This window comes from Pyrus communis, chromosome 16 (genome assembly GCF_963583255.1).
Source record: "Pyrus communis chromosome 16, drPyrComm1.1, whole genome shotgun sequence".
In the NCBI taxonomy this organism is placed as follows: domain Eukaryota; kingdom Viridiplantae; phylum Streptophyta; class Magnoliopsida; order Rosales; family Rosaceae; genus Pyrus; species Pyrus communis.
In genome coordinates, this window is record NC_084818.1 from 5613339 (window position 1) to 5634148 (window position 20810).

A 20810-nucleotide genomic window follows, 5' to 3' on the forward strand; every position below is an offset into this window, starting at 1 on the left:
AATATATAAGCGTACTAGATATCTTTCAAGCACGAAAAAAACTTCAGCTGTAGTCGGTTGAACTACGACTTTAATTTCAGTTATTGACTTTAAATATCACTTGCATGACTAAAATCGCGATTAACCAATTTAAGAAAAACAATAGTATCAAAGATTGACATTGGAAAAAAAATCAAATAATAAAACCAAACTACTTTGCTAATTTTTTATCCTTCCACTCACATCACAGTTAAACCACTCCAAGACAGCATCTGCTGCAGTGACACTGCAATTGCACCACCTGACATCGAGCAATCCCAAATCGCCACGTTTCCAACCTCCCATTCATCCCTCCAAATGCATAACGACGACGTTTGACTGTTTCATGCCTTTGTTTTGTCGCCTTCCCTTTATCTTTTCCGCCCCCTACCCGCTTTCCTCTACATTCCCCTCCCTTTTGTTTTTATGAGGCGCATGATTATTAGTAAGGACCCCTAATTACTCAAAGTCCGATTCAATCGCCGCCGGCTTCCGCTGTATCAGATCCGTCTTCTCAGATCATGCGCTTCGTGTCCACGCCGACTCCATTCTCCCGCGCGAGCTTCTCGTAGATCGTGCTTCTTCTCGCTCCTCTCTCTTTCCCCTTGTCCCTGCTCGTACCTTAACACGTTGCGGCGTTTCTCTGAGATTGTGATTTTGTAAGCGGCGGCGGCGGCGCGTGGTCGTTTTGATTCTTTTTTTTGGAAGTGGATTTGGATATATTACGGTTAAGGGGTCTGGTTTTGGGAATCCAGTTTCTATTTTTGGAAATATTTGGAGTTGGGGATTCGGAGCTCCGAAAACCCGATCTTGAACTTGAATTAAAGCATTCAAATATTTTCCCACTTTTGACTCTGAAACTTTTTGTTATAAATAGCAGTAAGTGTTTTTCAGTGAGAGTATTTTCGTCCGGCGACGTTTCTTATTAGCAATGGAAGACCGAAACGTCCGGTGTAGGATTTCCGACGTCGTTATGGACGTCGTGATGCCGTATCTGCACGACCCGAAGGACCGCGACGCCGTGTCGTTGGTGTGCAAGCGGTGGTACGAGCTCGACGCGCTCACGCGGAAGCACGTGACCATCGCTCTCTGCTACACCACTACCCCCGATCGGCTGCGGCAGCGGTTTCAGCACCTGGAGTCGCTGAAGCTGAAGGGGAAGCCGAGGGCGGCGATGTTCAATCTGATTCCGGAGGACTGGGGAGGGTATGTGACGCCGTGGGTGAGGGAGATCGCCGACTCCTTCCACCGCTTGACGTGTCTGCACTTTCGGCGGATGATTGTTAGGGATTCGGACCTGGAGCTGCTGGCTGAGACGCGCGGGCGCGTGCTCCAGGTGCTTAAGCTCGACAAGTGCTCAGGGTTTTCCACCGATGGGCTTTTCCACATCGGCCACTCCTGCAGGTAGTAAAGTTCACAACTTTATGTGAAATTGTTTTACTTGCGGTGAATTTTGTTGTGGGTTCAATCAGAAACGTTTGATGCATTCATTGTTTTGGTAAAAATTGAAGCACAAAGTTATATTGTTCCATGCTGCATAGTTTCATTACTCTTTGAAGTTTTCTTTCGAGTATCGATTAAATAATTCTATGTTTGGACGAGGGACTTTTATAGCCTGACTGCAGCAGTATGAATTACATTGCTGATTATAAATTTTAGTTGCAGGGATTGCTTATGGATCTTTCATTCTATCATTATCTCTCACACAATTCAGCATGTTGTTTCGTTTGTTATTTGTTCGCGAAAGCCTTGTTTCAGGCAGTTTCTAGCACTTCTGTGATCCCCAAAACATCGCATTTCGGAACTTGCTTGGGGGGCATTCGTGTAGTAAACATCGCATGCACACATCCACGAACCCTTGTTCTTGTATACATGTTAATGCAGCTTTTGCAATCATTCTCAACTAAGTAATTTTTTTTCTGTAACTGTTCTGGAGAGACGTTAAAAGATGTTGTTTTTATCATTATATGCTTTTGTAGGAATTTGAGGACCTTGTTTTTGGAAGAGAGCTCCATAAAGGAGAAGGACGGCAATTGGCTACACGAGCTTGCTGAGAACAACACTGTCCTGGAGACTCTGAATTTTTATATGACGGATCTTATCAAAGTCAAAATCGAAGACCTTGAACACATAGCCAAAAACTGTCGCTCCTTATCCTCTGTGAAGACTAGTGATTGCGAAATCTTGGATCTAGTGGGCTTCTTCCGTAATGCAGCTGTCTTGGAAGAGTTTTGTGGGGGTTTCTTCAACGAGCAATCAGAGAGGTACTCTGTTGTAACTTTACCCCAAAAACTTTGCCGTCTGGGTCTAACGTACATGGGAAAGAATGAAATGCCAATAGTATTCCCATTCGCAACCCTTCTCAAAAAGCTCGATCTTCTTTATGCGTTGCTGGACACTGAGGACCACTGCACATTAATTCAAAGGTGCCCCAACCTGGAAATTCTCGAGGTAGGATTACAAAACCATTTTTTCTGCTTTCTAATTTGTTGTCTTTTCGTGTGCATGCAAATGCGCATGTTGAGTGTGTCGAAGTACAATAATTGATTGGAATACTAGTACAAGAACTCGCTATATTGTTTGTGACTAAATCAAATATTTCACATGGGTCACAAATAATGCTCTGTTTATTGTGCTTAGTTATATATAGGTTTTAAGTTTTAAGATACCAAAAAGATTCATTTGAAATTTCATTCTCATCAGGAGTGTCTTGAATGATTTTGCTTTGGAGCAGGATTCGTATTTGAAACTTACTTAAAAACTTTAATTTGGTTATATTTTCGGCAGACAAGGAACGTTATTGGAGATAGAGGACTAGAAGTTCTTGCTCGGAGTTGCAAGAGACTAAGGAGGCTCCGAATTGAGCGGGGCGCAGATGAACCAGACATGGAGCACGAAGAAGGTGTTGTTTCACAACGGGGTCTGATGGCCCTGGCACAGGGCTGCCTAGAGCTCGAATACGTGGCTGTTTATGTATCGGACATCACCAATGCATGTCTGGAATACATTGGGACTTACTCTAAAAATCTCTGTGATTTTCGCCTTGTCTTGCTGGACCGAGAAGAGACAATAACAGATTTGCCACTTGACAATGGGGTTCGAGCTCTTTTGAGGGGATGCCAGAAGCTCCGTAGGTTTGCTCTGTATCTCCGTCGTGGGGGCTTGACTGATCTGGGACTGAGTTATGTCGGCCAGTACAGTCAGAATGTGAGATGGATGCTTCTGGGTTATGTTGGGGAATCTGATGCAGGGCTTTTGGCTTTCTCAAAGGGTTGCCCTAGCCTGCAAAAATTGGAAATGAGGGGTTGCTGCTTCAGCGAGCGTGCACTCGCTGATGCTGTAATGCAACTGACTTCCCTTAGGTACTTGTGGGTGCAGGGGTACAGAGGATCTGCTACTGGTCGCGACCTTTTGGCAATGGCTCGCCCATTTTGGAATATCGAGTTGATTCCTCCGAGACGAGTTGATGATCCTGATCAGCAGGGAGCCGAGCATCCAGCCCATATACTTGCATACTACTCACTTGCTGGACCGAGAACAGATTTTCCAGACACTGTTATTCCCGTTGATCCGGCATCCTTGCTCTCCTTCTAGATCTGTAAATACAACCTCTTTTTTTTATTCCACAAGCAGTCATTTTCTTGCCATGCCTTGTTTATAAGTTCATGTAACTTTTTTACTTTTCTTTAGAGGGTTTCGATTTCATATTTTCAATTTTATTTCTAGACTCTTAGTTCTGTAATAAGTTTGAGTTACCCTGTGTAATCTGAAAGCACTTGCACTCTGACCCCAAACTGTTTCGGTCCTCTTTTCCGGACAGTTTGCTTCAATTTCAAGCCTGTAGCGACTGGTATTTGTTTGCTGAGGACAATCTTGCTGGGAAACTATTGTACTTTCTGGAGCGCAATGTGGCGATGTTGCAAGTTTTTGAATAAAATTGAAGAGTGATTTTGCTTGCCAGAATTTGTGAATCTGTCATGGTTTGATTCCTACCTTAGTTGTTCTTGTCATACCCTCCGACTTCGTCGAGTTTGTTTCCCAACTTGAGTTCTAATACAATGTGAAGCTGCTGATTGTTACTATCGCAGAATAAACTTGGATGACGAACATGGTTTATGCGCCACTGGCGCTAAGAACATCTCTAATGGGAGTCCCTATTTAAGGACTCCCACCATCACCTTTGAGAACTCATTTGTGGGTTTAAAAGGAGTCTTTGTGCACTTAACGGAGTATTGTCTTCAATGAAAAAGTCCGTATAATAAAAACCCTAAATTTGAGGTTTATAAACCGTTGATCTCCATCTGTAAAAAGGCACCAAAACTCACAATCAATCTCCACCGTTGATTGCAGTATCTTGTTCTCAGATTCATCGGAAGGCCTTGGATCTCATATATGAGGACTGTACGATTGATATAGAGCACCACTGGAGATGCTCTAATGCAGCGACAACTTGTCGATCATTTGACACCTCAAGATTAAGCCAACAGGGAACAAGCAAGCAACCCACTGCACACCAAGTGTAGAATACATGTATTTGTGTTCCAGTTCGCATCTTTCTTCACAGTGTTGGACTTGGAGCAAAAAACCAGCCGAGGAAGAAGTAGCAAAATCTCCGTTAATGGCTAGGTAGTGATGTTGGGACCTCGTCCATGGTAATGAACTACAATGCTGCAAGAATTATACGCAACTCAACTTGTAGTCGAGGAAATTTTCTCTCGTACAACGATATGTGTCTATCTTTTTTATCATGTGATCATCTATGTCGAGAAAAATGATTCTCTACAATTGGTTACGCCCATGAATGGTTGGTTGTGAAGGGACAAAGTTTTGGCCCCTTAGGCCATCTCCAACCGAAGGGTTCAGAGGGCCACAGGGCTAAAAATAGTCTGAAAACCGTCTCCAACCGAGGGCTAGGCTAGAGGGCTGTGGAATCTTAGAGGGCCCCACGAAATCGGAGAGGGTTAGAGGGCTGGAGAGCAGCCAACCAGCAAGCCAGCCCGGGGCTGGCCAGAAATACTGGGAATCTTGTCGGTTATAACCGACAGGAATTTTTAAAAATAATTTTGAAACCAACGGCTAGTTGACGTCAGCTAGCCGTTGCTAGCTAGCACTAGTTACCGTTGGATTCAAATTTTTTTTTTTAGGGTTTTTTGGGCCTTTTTTTTTTTTTTTTTTTTTTTTAATTTCTATTTTTTTTTCCTATAAATACCTAAACCATTCCTCACAAAATTTTCACCATTCCTACCATTTCAATTCTCATATTTTCCTTCCTCTTTCAAAAATCTATCCTTCAATTTTTTTAATAATTTTGAAATGGCTTATTCTGCAATGAAAGGTAGGGCTTGGACCCGAAAAGAAGATGAATCTCTTTGCAAGGCTTATAGATGGGTATCGGAAGATAGAATGAGGGGGAATTGTCAAACAAATGACGGTGTTTGGACTCGTGTATCCAAAAAATACTTAGAGTTCTATGAAGACACCACTTCAATGAATATTCGAAACCACGAGAGTTGTTCTTCCAGAGGGAAGAAACATCTTCAGCCAAGTTTGAACAAATGGCATCAAGCATTGTTAGCAGCCGCAAGTAGACATGAAAGCGGCGCTAATTACTACGACGAAGTAAGTGTTTTCACAATTTATTTTAAATATTTAATTATATTACATTTAATTTCCTTTAATTTTTTTCTAGGTACGCCAAGCGAAGGAATTGTATATGGAGAGCAGCTCGAAACCCTTTCAATTTCACAGTTGTTGGGAAATTTGTAAAGGGTGGGTGTTATTTGAAGATCCACCAAAGAAAGCTCCTACGCCGGTGTTCGAAACTGCATCATCAGCTGTAGATATGGATGAAGATGGATCTCCAACCATTCAACAAAAAAGGGTAGAAAATCCGTCTTCGGGTGAAGGTTCCATACCTAGGGCTATGGGACGAAACAAGGCATGAATGTTGAAGGAAAAGGGCAAGGCAAATGATAATTACGCCGCTCAACATGAAATGGCGGCCTCATTGCGATTATTGGCGGAGCAAAATGCCCTTGAGGCTGAAGAAATGAAGCGTAGGCATGAAGAACGGGCAAAACAAATACAAGAAGAGATGAATGATAAGAATATAGAAAGGAACACTTCGAATTACACTCCAATGAGTAAGACCTATTTTGATAGGAAAAAAAAAGAAATTATGAGCCGACAGCAGTTGTTTACCTCTTACCATACTCCTACGATAGTGGATGATGAAGATGATGTTGATTATGGATATTAAATTTAAATTGTTTTAGTTTTTAAATTTAAGTTAATGTTGTTTTCGAATTTAATTTGTAGTTTTTAAATTTAATTTGTCGTTTTTAAATTTAAGTTGTAATTTTTAAATATAAGTTGTAGTTTTTAAATTCAAGTTGTTCTAGTTTTTAAATTTAAATAATAAATAATGTTTGGCCTTTTGGCTCTCAGTTGGAGACGGAGGCAAATATGGCCCTGTACTGTTCATTAAAATATTAATATCTTGGAGAATCTTGGAGGGCCAGAGGGCTAAAAAGAGCCCTCTGGACAACCGCCATCTCCAACCGAAGGGTCCTGAAGGCAGAGGGTCGAAAATAGTCCGAAAACCGTCTCTAATCGAGGGCTAGGCTAGAGGGCTCTGGAATCTGTGAGGGCCCCACGGAATCGGAGAGGGCTAGAGGGCCCGGGCTGGTTGGCCAGAAAATTCAGTTTTCCTGTCGGTTATAACCGACATGAATGCTTAAGAAAAAAATTCAAATGCAATGGCTAGTTGACGTCAGCTAGCCGTTGCATTTGAATTTTTTTTTTTTTTATAGTTTTATTATTTTTTTTTATTTACAAAATTTTTCCTATAACTTCTATTTTTAATATTTTTTTTAAATTCTATTTTTTCCTATAACTTTTATTTTACAAAATTTGTTTCTTTTTTTTTTAAATTCCATTTTTTTCCTACAACTTCTATTTCACATAGTTGCTTTATTTTATTTTAAATTCTGTTTTTATCCTATAACTTCTATTTCACAAAATTTGTTTCATATTTTTTTTAAATTATATTTTTTTCCTATAACTTCCTAAGTCATTATACAACATTAAATTAAATTAAGTAACATGAAACAACATTAAACAATATGAAATAACATTAAATAACATTAACCAACATACATATTATACAACATAAAAAAAAAAACATTTAACAACATGAAACTTAAACAACATTTTAAAAAACATTTAACAACATAAAACTTAAACGCCTACTCCATGCTTCTTTTGGCCCAAAGATGTGCAACAAGATCATGTTGTAGGTACTTTTTTGTGGCACGAGAACGTATCATTCTATAACACCTTATGTACTCATTTATAGAGATACTACTAGTTTTTCAATTGAAACGCAAATTAGGCCCATCATATATTTTTGCATGAGCCCTTCTTGGACCTATTTGGATATTCTTGGTTGTCATCAGACTCTTCATCAATATACTCATCTCGCTCATCTTCCACTATCATATTGTGTAATATGATGCAAGACATCATGATAAAGTCCAAATTTTCTCGACTCCACCCTCTTGCCGGTTCGCTAATAATCTTTCACCGTGCTTGTAGAATACCGAAAACTCTCTCAACATCTTTCCGGTATGCCTCTTGGTGTAAGGTAAACAACTTTTCTGCGTCATTCCTAGGGTTTGGAATTGCTTGGACAAGTGTCGCCCACTTTGGGTAGATGTCATCTACCAAGTAATACCCCATATTGTATTGACGGTTGTTGATGTAGTAGTGAAGTTAAGGTGCTTTACCTTCCGTCAAGTTATTGAAGAGGGTGAACGCCCAAGAACTGTAAAGTCATTTTGGGATCCAGGGATTCCAAAGAAAGCATGCCAAATCCATATGTCATATGAGACAACCGCCTCTAACACAACAGTTGGCTTTCTTGACCTTCCGCTAAAGCCTCATTGCCATCTGGTGGGACAGTTCTTCCAATCCCAATGCATGCAGTCTAATGACCCTATCATGCCCGGAAACCCACAGTCTTCAGCTTTGCGAAGGAGCCGATTCAGATCTTCTTGATTTAGCTCGTGGAGGTACTCATCTTTGTGAACCTGAACAATTGTGTCACAGAATTTTTGAAGAGTATCAAGGCATGTAGACTCAAACATATCATGGGTTTCATCCATCGAATTAGCTGGGGTGTTATAGGCCATCATTCAAAGTGCAACAGTAACATTCTGATGAGGTGAGAAACCAAGGCGGCCTGCTCTGTCCAACTTCTGTTGAAAGTATGAATTAACTTGCTGGACATCATGAAGTAAACGCTCGAAGACATGATGCCTCATCCGGAAGCGACGTCTGAAATCCTCTTCTGTGTACATCGAGTTGGGGTTGAAGTAGTTGTTCATCAGATTGGCATACGACATCGCTCTGTTTCGTGGTTTGTAAGAACGACTAACAATAAAGCCACCCCATTGAGGTTGTTCTTCAGTTGGCTGACACACCATGACCGTAGCCATGGCTGCTGCTATGTTTTGTTTGTTACGCCTTACTTGAACTTCTTCGTCACACTCCTTATCTTCTTGTCTCATTTGCGCCCATTTTGCTTCCAATTTGGAATTGGATGAGGACCCCCAGTTGGAATCCGAAGAGGATCCAAAGTTGGAATTCATTGTAAACTTGAATTGAAAGAGATTGAATTCAAAGTTGTGTGAATTATAGCCAAATATCCACCCTATTTATAGCAAAAGAAAATTTCAAATCCAACGGCTAGCTGACGTCACTTAGCCGTTGGATTTGAATTTAAGTTGTAGTTTTAAAATAATAAATTATGTTTGGCCCTATGACCCTTTGGCCCCTGGTTGGAGACAGTTTTTTGTGGCAGGGCTAAAACGAGCCCTCTAGCTAGCCCTCAGTTGTCCAGAGGGCCGAAAATAGCCCGAAAATCGTCTCCAACCGAGGGTTAGGCCAAATGGCTCATGGAATCTGAGAGGGCCCCACAAAATTTGAAAGGGCCAAAGGGCTGGCCAGAAAAAACACCAATCATGTTGGTTATAACCAACAGGAATGCTTAAACTAAAATTTGAATCCAACGGCTAGCTGATGCCAGTTACCGTTGGATTCAAATATTTTTTTTAAAAACTTTTTTTTATAGGTTTTTTGGGCCTTTTTTTTTTATTTTAATTCTTAAAAATTCTATTTTTGTTCCTATAAACACCTAAACCATTCATTCACCATTCTTTTAAATTTAATTTGTAGTTTTTAAATTTAATTCGTCGTTTTTAAATATAAGTTGTAGTTTTTAAATTTAAGTTGTTGTAGTTTTTAAATTTAAATAATAAATTATGTTTGGCCATTTGGCCCTCGGTTGGAGATGGAGACAAATATAGCCATGTACTGTTTATTAAAATATTAATATCTTGGAGGGCCAGAGGGCTAAAACGAGCCCTCTGGCCAGCCCTCGGTTGGAGATGGCGTTAAGTACAAGTTATTGTCAGGGTATTAGACTTTGGAGTTCTACTATACCCAAGAGGATCCTCGCCGGAATCTCTTCGTGAGGATCTGCATCCGTTCATTGTACATCGTGCGGTCATAAATCATTGTAAATTTTTTTATTTAAAATTGAATATAAATAGTACCTGAAAAAAACTGGCCGTACGATATACGATGAACGAATGTGATTGGAGGATCCGGCGATGATCCTCTCTCCTACTATACATCAATATGAGGTTTATGTTTTTTTTTTTTTAAACAATATTATTTACACTAAATGGGTGGGGGAGTGGGTTAAGCCTCACAATGGGCAAGTAATAATGTAGTTTAAATGTTCCTTTGGCAGTGAAGAGGGATACCACTAGACCGTGGTTTATGTCTTTTCAGTGGCTAAGATTCACCGTTAAATTCTATAAACTTTTTAGCACACATTCAACGGTTAAATTCCGCAATGTATTGTTGTGATTTGCAGCTCAAATTAGAGTGATGCAAAAAATTGGTTTGTTACATATTTCATTTTAGAATCCTATTTAGGCCAATTGTGTCCTATTTGGGTTGGGATTTTCATTTTTTTGTTGGATTCTTTATCATTATAAGATAAGGATTTGATTTTCTTGCCTACTAGGTTTTGGATTTTATTTCCTTTTAGGATTCTTGTGTAGACCTAAATCCTATACTTTATAAAATAGGACCTTAGGGTTAGTTTATTTTGCGTGCTATATCCGTGTGGCAATTTGGTGAGCGTTAATTTGTGAATTTGAGAGTTAGAGAGTAATTTGTGAGAATCTTCTTCGTTTGTTTGGAGTTCTCTTCTCGTGTTTGGTTAGGGTTTGTAATTTATGGAATTTAGTTAAACAATACATAGCATTTTTAGTTCGTAAAATGAAAAACTAACTATAATATACAATATTTAAGAAACTAAAGAATATCTTGATAAATTAATAAGTTATTAATACATTGATAAATTAATAAGTTATTGTATTTAACTATATACTATACATTCATGTATGCAAGTATAACATGGTCACCTATTCTATCCTCTAATTTAAAAAAAGATATTCGGTAACGCTGTCTGACAAGGACGAGTCTCATATAATGAGCAAAATCTTACACGAATTTGTCTGCTAATTAGGAGAGCAACTTAAATGACCAGGTGCACCGCCACAATTTCTTCCCTATCCACTGACACTATGCCATATGAAATAGATTGGATTGAGATACTACCGTAACGGTGTATCCGATTCATCTAAGTTCTACCTAATTTGATATTTATGATTAACAATCTTTCCTGACAGATTAATCTAAATCCCATGCGAGGTCGATGAAGACGACATCAAAATTGGAACCTAGTGTAGCTACTACACATGAAATTAATTAAAAAAAAAAAAGAAGGAAGCCAAAGGTGTACGGTTCAACTTTCTCAAAGGTTTGATCAAAATTGGAATAAAGGGCCCAGATGCTTTCTCATGCTAGTTGCAGAAAGATGGACTATACCTAGACAATTAAATGTTAAAAAGGATAATCAAGTTGCTCATGTTGCTTTGGAACTTTTTAACGCTGAGTGTGTGGTGTTTACAAAATTGATATGTGCAAAAGTGACAATAACGCGCACTAAGTTGTTTTCACTCGATCTTAGTCCATACATTTAGTCGGTAGAGAAAAACGACTCTAATAAAACAAACATAGTCGTACCATATTACACAACATAGGGTTCATTTGGAAGTGTTTTCAAAATAACTAAAAAAGCCTTTAGTGAAAATGTTTTTGAAATCAATCCCTTGTAAAAATTCAAGTAGGATCCTTAAAAAACACTTTTAAGTGCTTCATGCAAGAAACATATATTTGATACTTCTTCCAAAAACCACTTAATGTGCTTTTGGAACCCAAAATCGATTTTACCAAAAGTGTTTTCAGTCATTTTAAAAGCACTTTCAAATGAGTTCATAATTAATTGTTAGAATAACAAAAAACCATGATGTCATTTTTGAAATTAAGAGTCTCGTTCTCTTTGACACTGGTGACTAAAGACTCATGATCAATCATATTTGAATTTGATATTAACTGTTAGAAATTAGACATTAAAAACATGTTTATTTATTCTTCACCCTTGTTATCAAGTCTAAGATTGAGTGATCATGAATTTTTTAATCACCTGATGATCAAAAGAACATTTCTAGTGCACTCAAATCCATATTCATTAGATTCATCTAAGTAGCCAAAATAGTAGAGGCTTACTTATTGTTTGGCTAGATATTAGTAATAGTTACAAAAGAACTTAATTCTACTTTTGAAACTAGGAGATTTTTTAGTATGCATTAGTGCATATTGTACAATGATATTCGTAGTCATTGAACTATTAGCCGTTGGATCATTGGTTGCACATTAAACACTCTGTTCATCCCGTGCATGCTTTACACATGAATATGGTAGAGCTTTCGTAAAAAATAATAGAGGATTGCATATCAGGGTTTGTTATGAATAATACCAAAATCTTTTGAAATAAAACTCGATACACACATGAGTGAGCTTCTCCCACCTTATATTGATGTTAGAATTGAATAGAATTTAGAAGTAAATCCACATTGATACACAAGTACAACATGGCCAGCCACATACAAACTAACAAATTATTACAACACAACGAAGTAAAATGTTAAGAGTTTTGAAATCAAACGAAATAATTATTAAACGAATCATTACACTCTACAAAGAGCAAAGCACAATGCTTGGCTAGACCGAAACAAATGGCACAATGATGACGCAAAAAGTGTAGCCACCATCAACAGTGGCATTGGCTCCAACAGCAAAAAATATCAAAGCAAAGGACCAAGTTGCCGAATGTCAAAAATGCATATTGGCATTTCTTACGTGGAAGATCCTGCATCCTACGATGGATTGACGCAGATGGATGCTTATCGAGTGGAATGCAAACTCAGCATCTTAGTAGTGGTCCAGTGGAGGGCAAGTCGTTTTTGCATATAAAGCAAAACAATGTCGGAAAGTAAAAATTTTTATGGGAAGAAAAGGTAAAGCAATACGTTAGATACTGTGGAATTTTCAAAAGAGTGCAGAGTGAGTCAGCAGCCACATCGGCCAATGACATGTCTGCTTTTTCCCTAGTGGTTGCAAGATCATTCTACGTGTGATGCAACCACAGATTAATCTAAGATCAACCTCAGCCATCCCAAGTGCAAATCCAGGAGGAAATTCGGTCAGGTTGTCCTACCATGTCATTTTGTAAGGCATTTGTCACGAGAATATGAGATTCTTCAAGTTTTTTGAAAGCCGAATCTTCGCTGATAGCACTTAATTTAATATATATACCTTAATTATACAATTTTACTGAAATTTTCAAGTGTAATGTCACCGCGCATTATGAAACAATAGGAAAAATAAAAAATGTAAATTCTTATGAGTAGATATTTGTAACTTTATTCTTTGTCTATATGATTGATTTGGAGATGTAAAGTTCTGGATTCTGTCTCTCAAATCATGCAAATATTCAATCTGTACCCACATGAAGACCAAAGAAGGATTATAAAGCAAAGAAAATGATATAAAAGGTAAGATCATGCGCATGCCTGAAATATGCCTATAATATATCATACATACATGCATATATTATATACGGGATTTCTACGGTACGGCATAAATCTTGCTGGATAGTTACGGGATGTATACATGTCTATTTTACAACTCAAATATTCAAAAACATCCGGGGGCGGTATGCAAATTCCTGAAGGGAAAAAGCAATTTACCATTCATTTCCATTCACATTTCAGTCATTACACTTTGTGGCCTACTGGAGTTTTACCATTCTGCAATGTTCAAGAACTACGTACGAAATTGAAAACCTTATTAACTAATCAATCCAACGCGAACATGATAAAAAGACGAACACAGAAATTCTGAAGAAAATCATTTACTTGGATTTTCAATCCATGAAGACAACAAACAGGCCTGTTTTTATCCATGAATCTGATGTCTTGCGGACTGCATTAGATACAGCGAATTTTGAGGTGTGGCATGAGCAGCATAATGAGCGCGACTATACAGTTTCTGCAGCTGCATCTTGATTCCATCTGCATCTACGTCATACGGAGATGGATCAAAGAGATTGCCATGGGTAGAGTCGAAACCCATGGCAGCTCCTTCATCATCAGCCGCATTCCAGTCAAGTAACACGTTCAGCGATTCAGTGGACTTCTGCTCCGGCAGAAACTGGTCTGAAGGAGGCATGTTAGTTTCTGACTGTGCATCGCTTGTGAGGTTGACAGTAGTTATGTCATGGATGCTTGGCCTCCTTTTATCTTTCCCTCCTGAATGCTGCCTCATGAAGTATTTCTGAGCATGGCTTGCTACTTGTGTGGGAGTTTTGGTGACCACGTAATTCCGGGAGATGTTTCTCCAGTCCCCTTTCCCGTACTTTAGAAGTCCCATCAGAAATCGCCTATGATTCATACCAGCAATTTGTGTCAAAAAACATACCAAGAAATCAAACTGTAATCTAGACAATTGCGATTTGACTAACATATTTATTCACCACCATACTTCGAGGAGAATCAAGAGTCATAATTAAGGCCGAGGAAAGTAGAAGGTAAAACTAGGAGTGCGGAAATCACTCCGCTACATCAAAATCAAGTTGGATTTGAAGATTTAAATAGATGACTGCTTTTGAACTGTATCTAGAACATGAAGTTAGAGTGGTTCATAACAAATTAGTTGCAAACTAGAGCAAGTTTTAGGTCAGTTGGCTTTGACAGTATATTAGTCGTCCATTGCACCCTTTGGATCCTCTTCCGGTTGATTAGGGTAAGCTTAGAATATCGTTTTTCCATAAAAACTACTTTGAAAAATAAAGAAAACACAAGTTTAATCCACATATTTTCATAGAAAATGAAATAATCATTTTAAATAGGTCTTGCACATTAATGCTACGTTGCATGTAAGAATTCTCCATTTACTTGAATTTAGAACTAGCACAAAAATTAAAGGCAATTGTAAAAAAAAAAAAAAATGGATGGAGATAAACCTGTGTTCTTCTTGTGTCCATGGAATTCCCTTTCTCCTTTCCTGTTCAGAACCCCTCGCCGCCAGCGGCCTCTTTCGATTAGCATCAAAATCCCGATCATCCCCTAACTCCAATCTGAAATAAGACTGAGGGTACCCCGGAGGAATAGGAAACCTCCCGGATTCTATTTCACAAACATCTTCCTCCAGCTCCTGGTACTGCTTCATCACGTCGATCACCGTCTTCCCCGGAATCATCTCCGCCACCCTCTGAAACCTGTCCGGGCTTTTCTCATCGAACATAGCTAGAGCACTCTCAAACATCTTGTTCTCCTCCTTAGTCCACTCCGAGCCCTGGCTCTCCTGGAAGAAATACAAGGTCTCCATGCTTTTCCAAGTCGTAAAAATATGCAGGAACTGCTTCACTTATTCAGTCGGAGGCCATTGAAGTAAAGCTTAAAAAGGCATTCAATTCAGAATTTTTACTGGGAATCAAGAATCTCCTTTTTCCTTGATAGCATGAACCAAAGAATCTTGGAACGAATCCACTTTTTGGGAATCGGGGAGAACCTTGGAAAACCCTGAGAAAAATCTGATTTGGTTTGTTGGGTATAATCCCAAAGAGAAAGGGGGAACCCCAGATGAAATTTTGGGATTTGAACGAAATTAAGCTCAAGGGTGAGGGCTTTATAGCAATCTGAAAGCAACCCACATCGTAAAAAGTTGAAAACTTGTGAAATTTAACCAGAAAAAGACTGAAAGGTGAAGGATTGAAAAGCAATAAAATACCCAGTTGAGAAAAAAGATAGATTCTAGGGGAATTACGGCTGAGAAAAGCGGGAAAAAAGATTTACTGGCTTCGTTGCTTTGAAGAGAAGGAAGAGGAAAAGATGAATGTGTATATATAGGTGTATATATAGACTGGGAAAGGACAGTGAGAATCAAAGAAATTGATCAGAACCACTTCAGCAACTGTTGCATTCTGTGATGGCTGTGTGAGTGTACGATACATCAGTTGAGAGAGATGTGATGCGTGACACACGGCGCGGTGGGATTGGACTGTGGGGACATGAATAGTCAGAGAGGTTTGGATTTCTCTTCTCCTTTTTTGCCGGGAGGGGGGGCTAAAATTCGGATGTTTATCCATCTGCTGAGTGAGTCGTTAAAGTTTAAAAAAATGGGGGTTTCTGTTGTGTTCTGTGGCTTTTGTGTAATGGGATTGAGAAACAAGGCATTTTGAAAGTATGATTCATTAATTGATATTTTGGTTAAATTAGGTACGGATGGATATCGTTCGGATTTCGTGTTGGATTAATTTTACTTTTAAAAATCGTCACCAAACCAATTACAGTAAAACAGTTTAATTGAATTTGAGTACAGCAAGAATCATTAATTTTGATTAGTAGTGGACACAGTTCGAATAAGTTGTGAGTGAAAGTGAAACCGAAATCAAAACCGAAACTGAAACCAAAACTTTTTGCAAATATGTTTGTGAAGAAACCAAAATCTATGAGGAAGCTATAAATTCTTTCTCTTGCAAATATAATAGTCATGAGATCGAGAGGCCAGAGCACCATTGCCTCTAAGCAGGGGATTGTCGAAGACTAAATATAGCGATGATATTTTAGTGTGGTTGAGTCTATACTAAATGTATGGACTCTAGCAAATAATCAATTAAAATCTGACATCTAATATGAATATTTAATTAAATGTTTATTAATATTTGCGATGCATTTGGTTTTGGGTTTATTAAAACATGACATCTAATATGAATACTTAATTAAATATTTATTAATATTTGCGAAGCTGTTCAATTGCCAAAATTAAAACCAAACCCTACAATGTGGTTTGGTTTCAAAGCGGAAACCATTTCAAAATAAAAAAACCGAACCGCTTCATGCGGTCCGATTTGATTCGTATTTTTCTTTCAGTTTTCGGTATCAAGTACCCACCCCTAATTTTTATGGTTTTCTTTGGGTTGAATCTTATTTCTTTTACATTTTTCAACTTCATCAGCTCAATTATGACAAAATATTTTGTGACTGCTACATATATTTTATTTTCTAGCACATAAATTTCAAAGCTCAATAACTATTATAGTTACAACTAAATCAACTGCTTTAAACTCCCACTTGACATCCTTTTTTTTTTTCTTTTGGTAACAAAAGGTTAAGGGAGAGGGAAGGCTAACCCATTTAGGGTTAGGGCATACTACGAGCTTCTTTGAGGACTTACAGAGGGGTTCTAGTCTCTTTTTTTGGTTTTCACAAATCGCCTACCAAGAGCGATAGTTGACAACAAGACCTAAATATAAGCCTTAATCTAGCAAAAATAACGATCATTATCAACTTAACCAACCCTCATTCGCAACTCTCCCTTGACTTCAAAGTTGAACATACACTTTTAGTTATCAGCCTATTGTAGTACTAAATGTATAAACAATATAAAGATAAATATATAAGTGGATGTTGGGTCTGATACATTTACATAAGCTCAAAATTACAGTGGAATCAAACCACATAAAACCAATACGACGCAGTTTGACTTTTTTTTATTGGTATACCAAACAAATTAGCTACCACGGTTCCAACTTTTCATAAGAATACTCGTAACTTTAGGAAGCTAATTTTTACACTATTTTTATTTTTGACCATCAAACTGAATAAGTCAAACAGAAAACATGAACAAGAATAAACAATGGTGTGTTGGAGGACACAAATGGTTTGTCATTCTCAATTTTCTATTGCCTTTTGCCAACTCGCTTGGATCAATTAAATATAACTCAACCGCAATGCATATCAACAAGCGCCTGTAGCTCAGTGGATAGAGCGTCTGTTTCCTAAGCAGAAGGTCATAGGTTCGACCCCTATCTGGCGCGTTTACATTTTTCAGGTCATTTTTACAAAATATTACTTTTTCTTTGGATGGCTCTCTGGTGCTATGACAGCAGTACCTTGTATCTAGCACAATCTGAACAGTCGAATTTGTACTCCAGCGGGTATATTCTTGTCCTGTTTTTGGTCTGAATGTTCGCCGGAGATATGCCAGTGTAATTGAAAGGATTTGGAGGGTTTGCCGGAAAATCAAGTGTGTAGACTCCCTTTACGTTGTAGTAATACGCTTGAAGAGGGAAGATAGATGGCATCATAAAGCTAACATTGTTCATGGCAGCTACTAGTTTGCTTCCATTGACCGATGTACCACATGGATTTACACCAACAGAAATGATGAAAAAAACGAATATTCTATGGTTAATTGGACGTTGGCAGTAGAGGCTGCTATGAAGGACTTGCCAATGCCCTGGTTTGCTGTTAGAGTTGCATTTGTGATTTGGCCTGGACTCATGAATATTGTATCAGTTTGGAACGGCTTAGTGTAGGAGGCATCGACTTCTCCAGCGGTTAGGTTGGGCCCGGCTACCTTGAAGAACAAGTCATCATTCAGCGCGGCGTTCACGATGCGTAGCAAGTAGGTCTTGCCACTTTCAACATGTATGGTGTAGCCCCCCATTTCAGTACCCTGAGAAGAGCAACCAGGAAAAGGTCCGGCATGGCCACTGATGGTGTGTGCATCCGAGACATTTGGTGGCAGGCCAGACTATATAGATTGATCGACCACAGCTTCAACATCTGATTTTCTCCATTTAGCTGCAATCAGTAGACCTCATTTAGCAGTTCGGCCTAAACTTGATTATTTCAATATATTGTGAGCTAGTGAATGTTGTGACTAGACATATTAAATTGGACAACAGTGCAACATATTGCGACCGGAACCGCCTCAACTTACCCGAGATCACAAATTTTCCTCACAAGTGTGTGAAAGGGGTAAGGAGTGCCTCTCTTAGGCAAGATGATCATAGCATCGTGTAGAGCGGCCCTTAGCCAAGAGTCGTGTGCAGGCCAAAGAAGTGTGCCTCTTCGGCCTGTAAGTGCGAAATTGTAGATATAGTTTTGGCCAGGTTGTGTGGGGTATTGTGTGATATATGCTGGCCCTTCTGACCAACTAGTTCCAAGTTGCTTTACCTCATGCCTTCCATTACCAAAATTATATGATTAATTTATTAGGATTTCATCAACTTTTAAGATGACAATGTAATTCAATTAAAAAATGACAGACATTTAAAAAAAGTAAAATCGGTCTTTAAATTTGGATGTATATCATCTTTTAGTTAAATTGTTATGTCATTCAGTATTGTCACGTGACAGGAACAGTTCCGCATATATAAAGATTTCTTGTATATTTGTGGGAATGGAATAGTTCTCACCAGTGGATTGTGACACTGATTCACATGGTTGGTGACCTTTGCAATTACTGTATAATCTTCCCTTGCATATGGAGCTGGTCCGGGGAACTTCCCATTTATGGTGACGATGTGCTTCGACGAACAAAGATTTGTTGTGCTCTTGAAGACCACCTGCATATATAATCCAGCCATTAATGTTACACTAGTACTGAAACATCAATACATGCGAGCTCAATTTGAAACAAGACACTGAACTTATAGTGTCGAATCAAGGACTCAACGAATGCCGTATACAAGAAGGCAACCAACAACATTGTTCGAAATTGAATCCCTAAGAAGTCCATGTTTGTCTAGGAGCTCTCTGATGTGTGTGAATTGCATATTACACAATTGGACTGTACAAGTGGTTAAGTCAAGAATAATATCGGTGTTCGATCAATTAGTAGTTAGATACTAGATCGCCTCTCTAAAACCTTGAAACCATAACAATTTCAGTTCAACATAGCAGAGGTGTACGAAAAGGAATAGAAAAAGAACAGAAAGTTGAGTTTTATTTTTTATTTACTTAAACAAAAACATGTACAATAACATTCTACTCAAACTTTCTTGGATGCTGCTTCTAAAGCAGCTTCAACCCTCTTAATGCAAGACTTATACAGAAACCCTAGATAATCTACAGTGCTGTCCTCACATGCACCTTCTACGGGGTTGACCTCAAATGACCAGTCAACTAGGGTTGACTCATCCCCATAATCTACAAGCTTCAGTGAATTTACAGACCCATCCAACCCTACGTTGCTTGCTTCCAGTTTGTACGCATAACTATGTTGTGATGAGTCCATGGACACCAACTTCTCCTTGATCCATGACCTGTCTCCATCGTCTTGAGGGAACATGAAGCCCGAGACTAACCGAACATATCCTGGAACGCCTTCCTCTCCAGCTAGATCAGTGCAGCGCTCAACCATCGGCATCCATTCGGCTAGTCTTTTGGTTTGAGAAACCATGCTCCATACTTTGTCTATAGGAGCTTCAACAATGCCCCCTACTGTTCCGCGCCATTTGCCTGTTCTGGCCTCAGATGCCTGAAGAAAAAAATCCAGAACTTTGAGTTCTATGATTTCACCAATAACTTTAGCAAATTCAAAATCAAATGTTCATAAGTTAGTAACTCAAGAAATTAAGTGTGAAAAGAGAAAATTGTAGCTATATTATGATTTGAGAGATAAAAATCGCGTCGTTTTCATATACGGATAAAATTGAAAAGGGAATGTAGTAATCATACCATGCTTTACTGTGTTTTCCAGACAGCTAACTTGGTTGTAGGAACAGTATTTCCAATGAAAGCAGAGCTGTTCATGAAGGAATATGTCATGAAACAATATATGGTCTTGGAATGTACCTTTGGAAGACAAAAAGGGTTGGATCTTATTAGGGGATACTTCAAGGCATAACTTAGGAATTTACAAAATTTTGGATTACTACAGTCATTAGGATTTATTTTTTATTGTTTTTTCGAGGGTTCAATTTCTTGTCTGTATAAATGCCATATCATTGAATAGAAAAATAAACACTCACTCTAATACCATATTAGAATGTGAACATCTAACTTAAAATCAATCTGATTGTTGTTATTGAAAGTTTTAATTTACGAATATGTGACTCTATCTCGACATGACGTGAACTACGTAACTGTCTTGTGTTCAAACTAAAACATGCGTCAAAGCCCGCAAATTTGACCAGCAACTTAATCATCATGCTAATCACATGTATGTTGAGAATCAATGTCAATTGTAGGTGAAGTAGGTGGATGTTGTAGGTGAAGTAAGTGTGTGAGGTTGGTGAAGTAAGTGGAGGTTGTAGGTGAAGTAGGTGGATGTTGTAGGTGAAGTAAGTGTGTGGTGTAGCTTTCATTTGGTTTGCTATAAATACCCAAGTCCTCAAGCATTGTAAATCATCCAAGGAAAAACAAAGCCTAGAGCTAAATAAGAAAAGCTTTGCTAATTAGTTTGTTTTGTGAGCTTTCTTTAAGAGTGTGCTCTATTTTCTTCTTCTTGGGATCATTAGA

The 20810-nt window shown here is 38.5% G+C and overlaps 3 protein-coding genes, 1 non-coding gene and 1 pseudogene across 4 annotated transcripts; 2 read left to right on the top strand and 3 right to left on the bottom strand.

The window, feature by feature from the left end:
• Window positions 1-420: 420 nt before the first annotated feature.
• On the top strand, window positions 421-3981 carry LOC137720392 (coronatine-insensitive protein 1-like). Its single transcript, XM_068459456.1, has 3 exons — window positions 421-1422; window positions 1998-2469; window positions 2806-3981. Exons 1-3 carry the CDS (start codon window positions 950-952, stop codon window positions 3610-3612), a joined length of 1752 nt encoding a protein of 583 aa, XP_068315557.1. The 5' UTR covers window positions 421-949; the 3' UTR covers window positions 3613-3981.
• A 3977-nt stretch (window positions 3982-7958) lies between these two features.
• On the bottom strand, window positions 7959-8423 carry LOC137719684 (uncharacterized). Its single transcript, XM_068458729.1, has 2 exons — window positions 8226-8423; window positions 7959-8108 (listed from the first exon to the last, which is right to left on the bottom strand). Exons 1-2 carry the CDS (start codon window positions 8421-8423, stop codon window positions 7959-7961), a joined length of 348 nt encoding a protein of 115 aa, XP_068314830.1.
• Window positions 8424-13135: 4712 nt separating this feature from the next.
• LOC137720593 (transcription factor DIVARICATA-like) lies at window positions 13136-15410 on the bottom strand. Its single transcript, XM_068459683.1, has 2 exons — window positions 14522-15410; window positions 13136-13939 (listed from the first exon to the last, which is right to left on the bottom strand). Exons 1-2 carry the CDS (start codon window positions 14884-14886, stop codon window positions 13456-13458), a joined length of 849 nt encoding a protein of 282 aa, XP_068315784.1. The 5' UTR covers window positions 14887-15410; the 3' UTR covers window positions 13136-13455.
• Window positions 15411-17304: 1894 nt separating this feature from the next.
• Window positions 17305-17377, top strand: TRNAR-CCU (transfer RNA arginine (anticodon CCU)). The gene has a single exon. It is a non-coding gene; the product is annotated as a tRNA-Arg (tRNA).
• A 31-nt stretch (window positions 17378-17408) lies between these two features.
• LOC137719685 (laccase-22-like) lies at window positions 17409-19716 on the bottom strand (annotated as a pseudogene).
• Between the last annotated feature and the right edge of the window lie 1094 nt (window positions 19717-20810).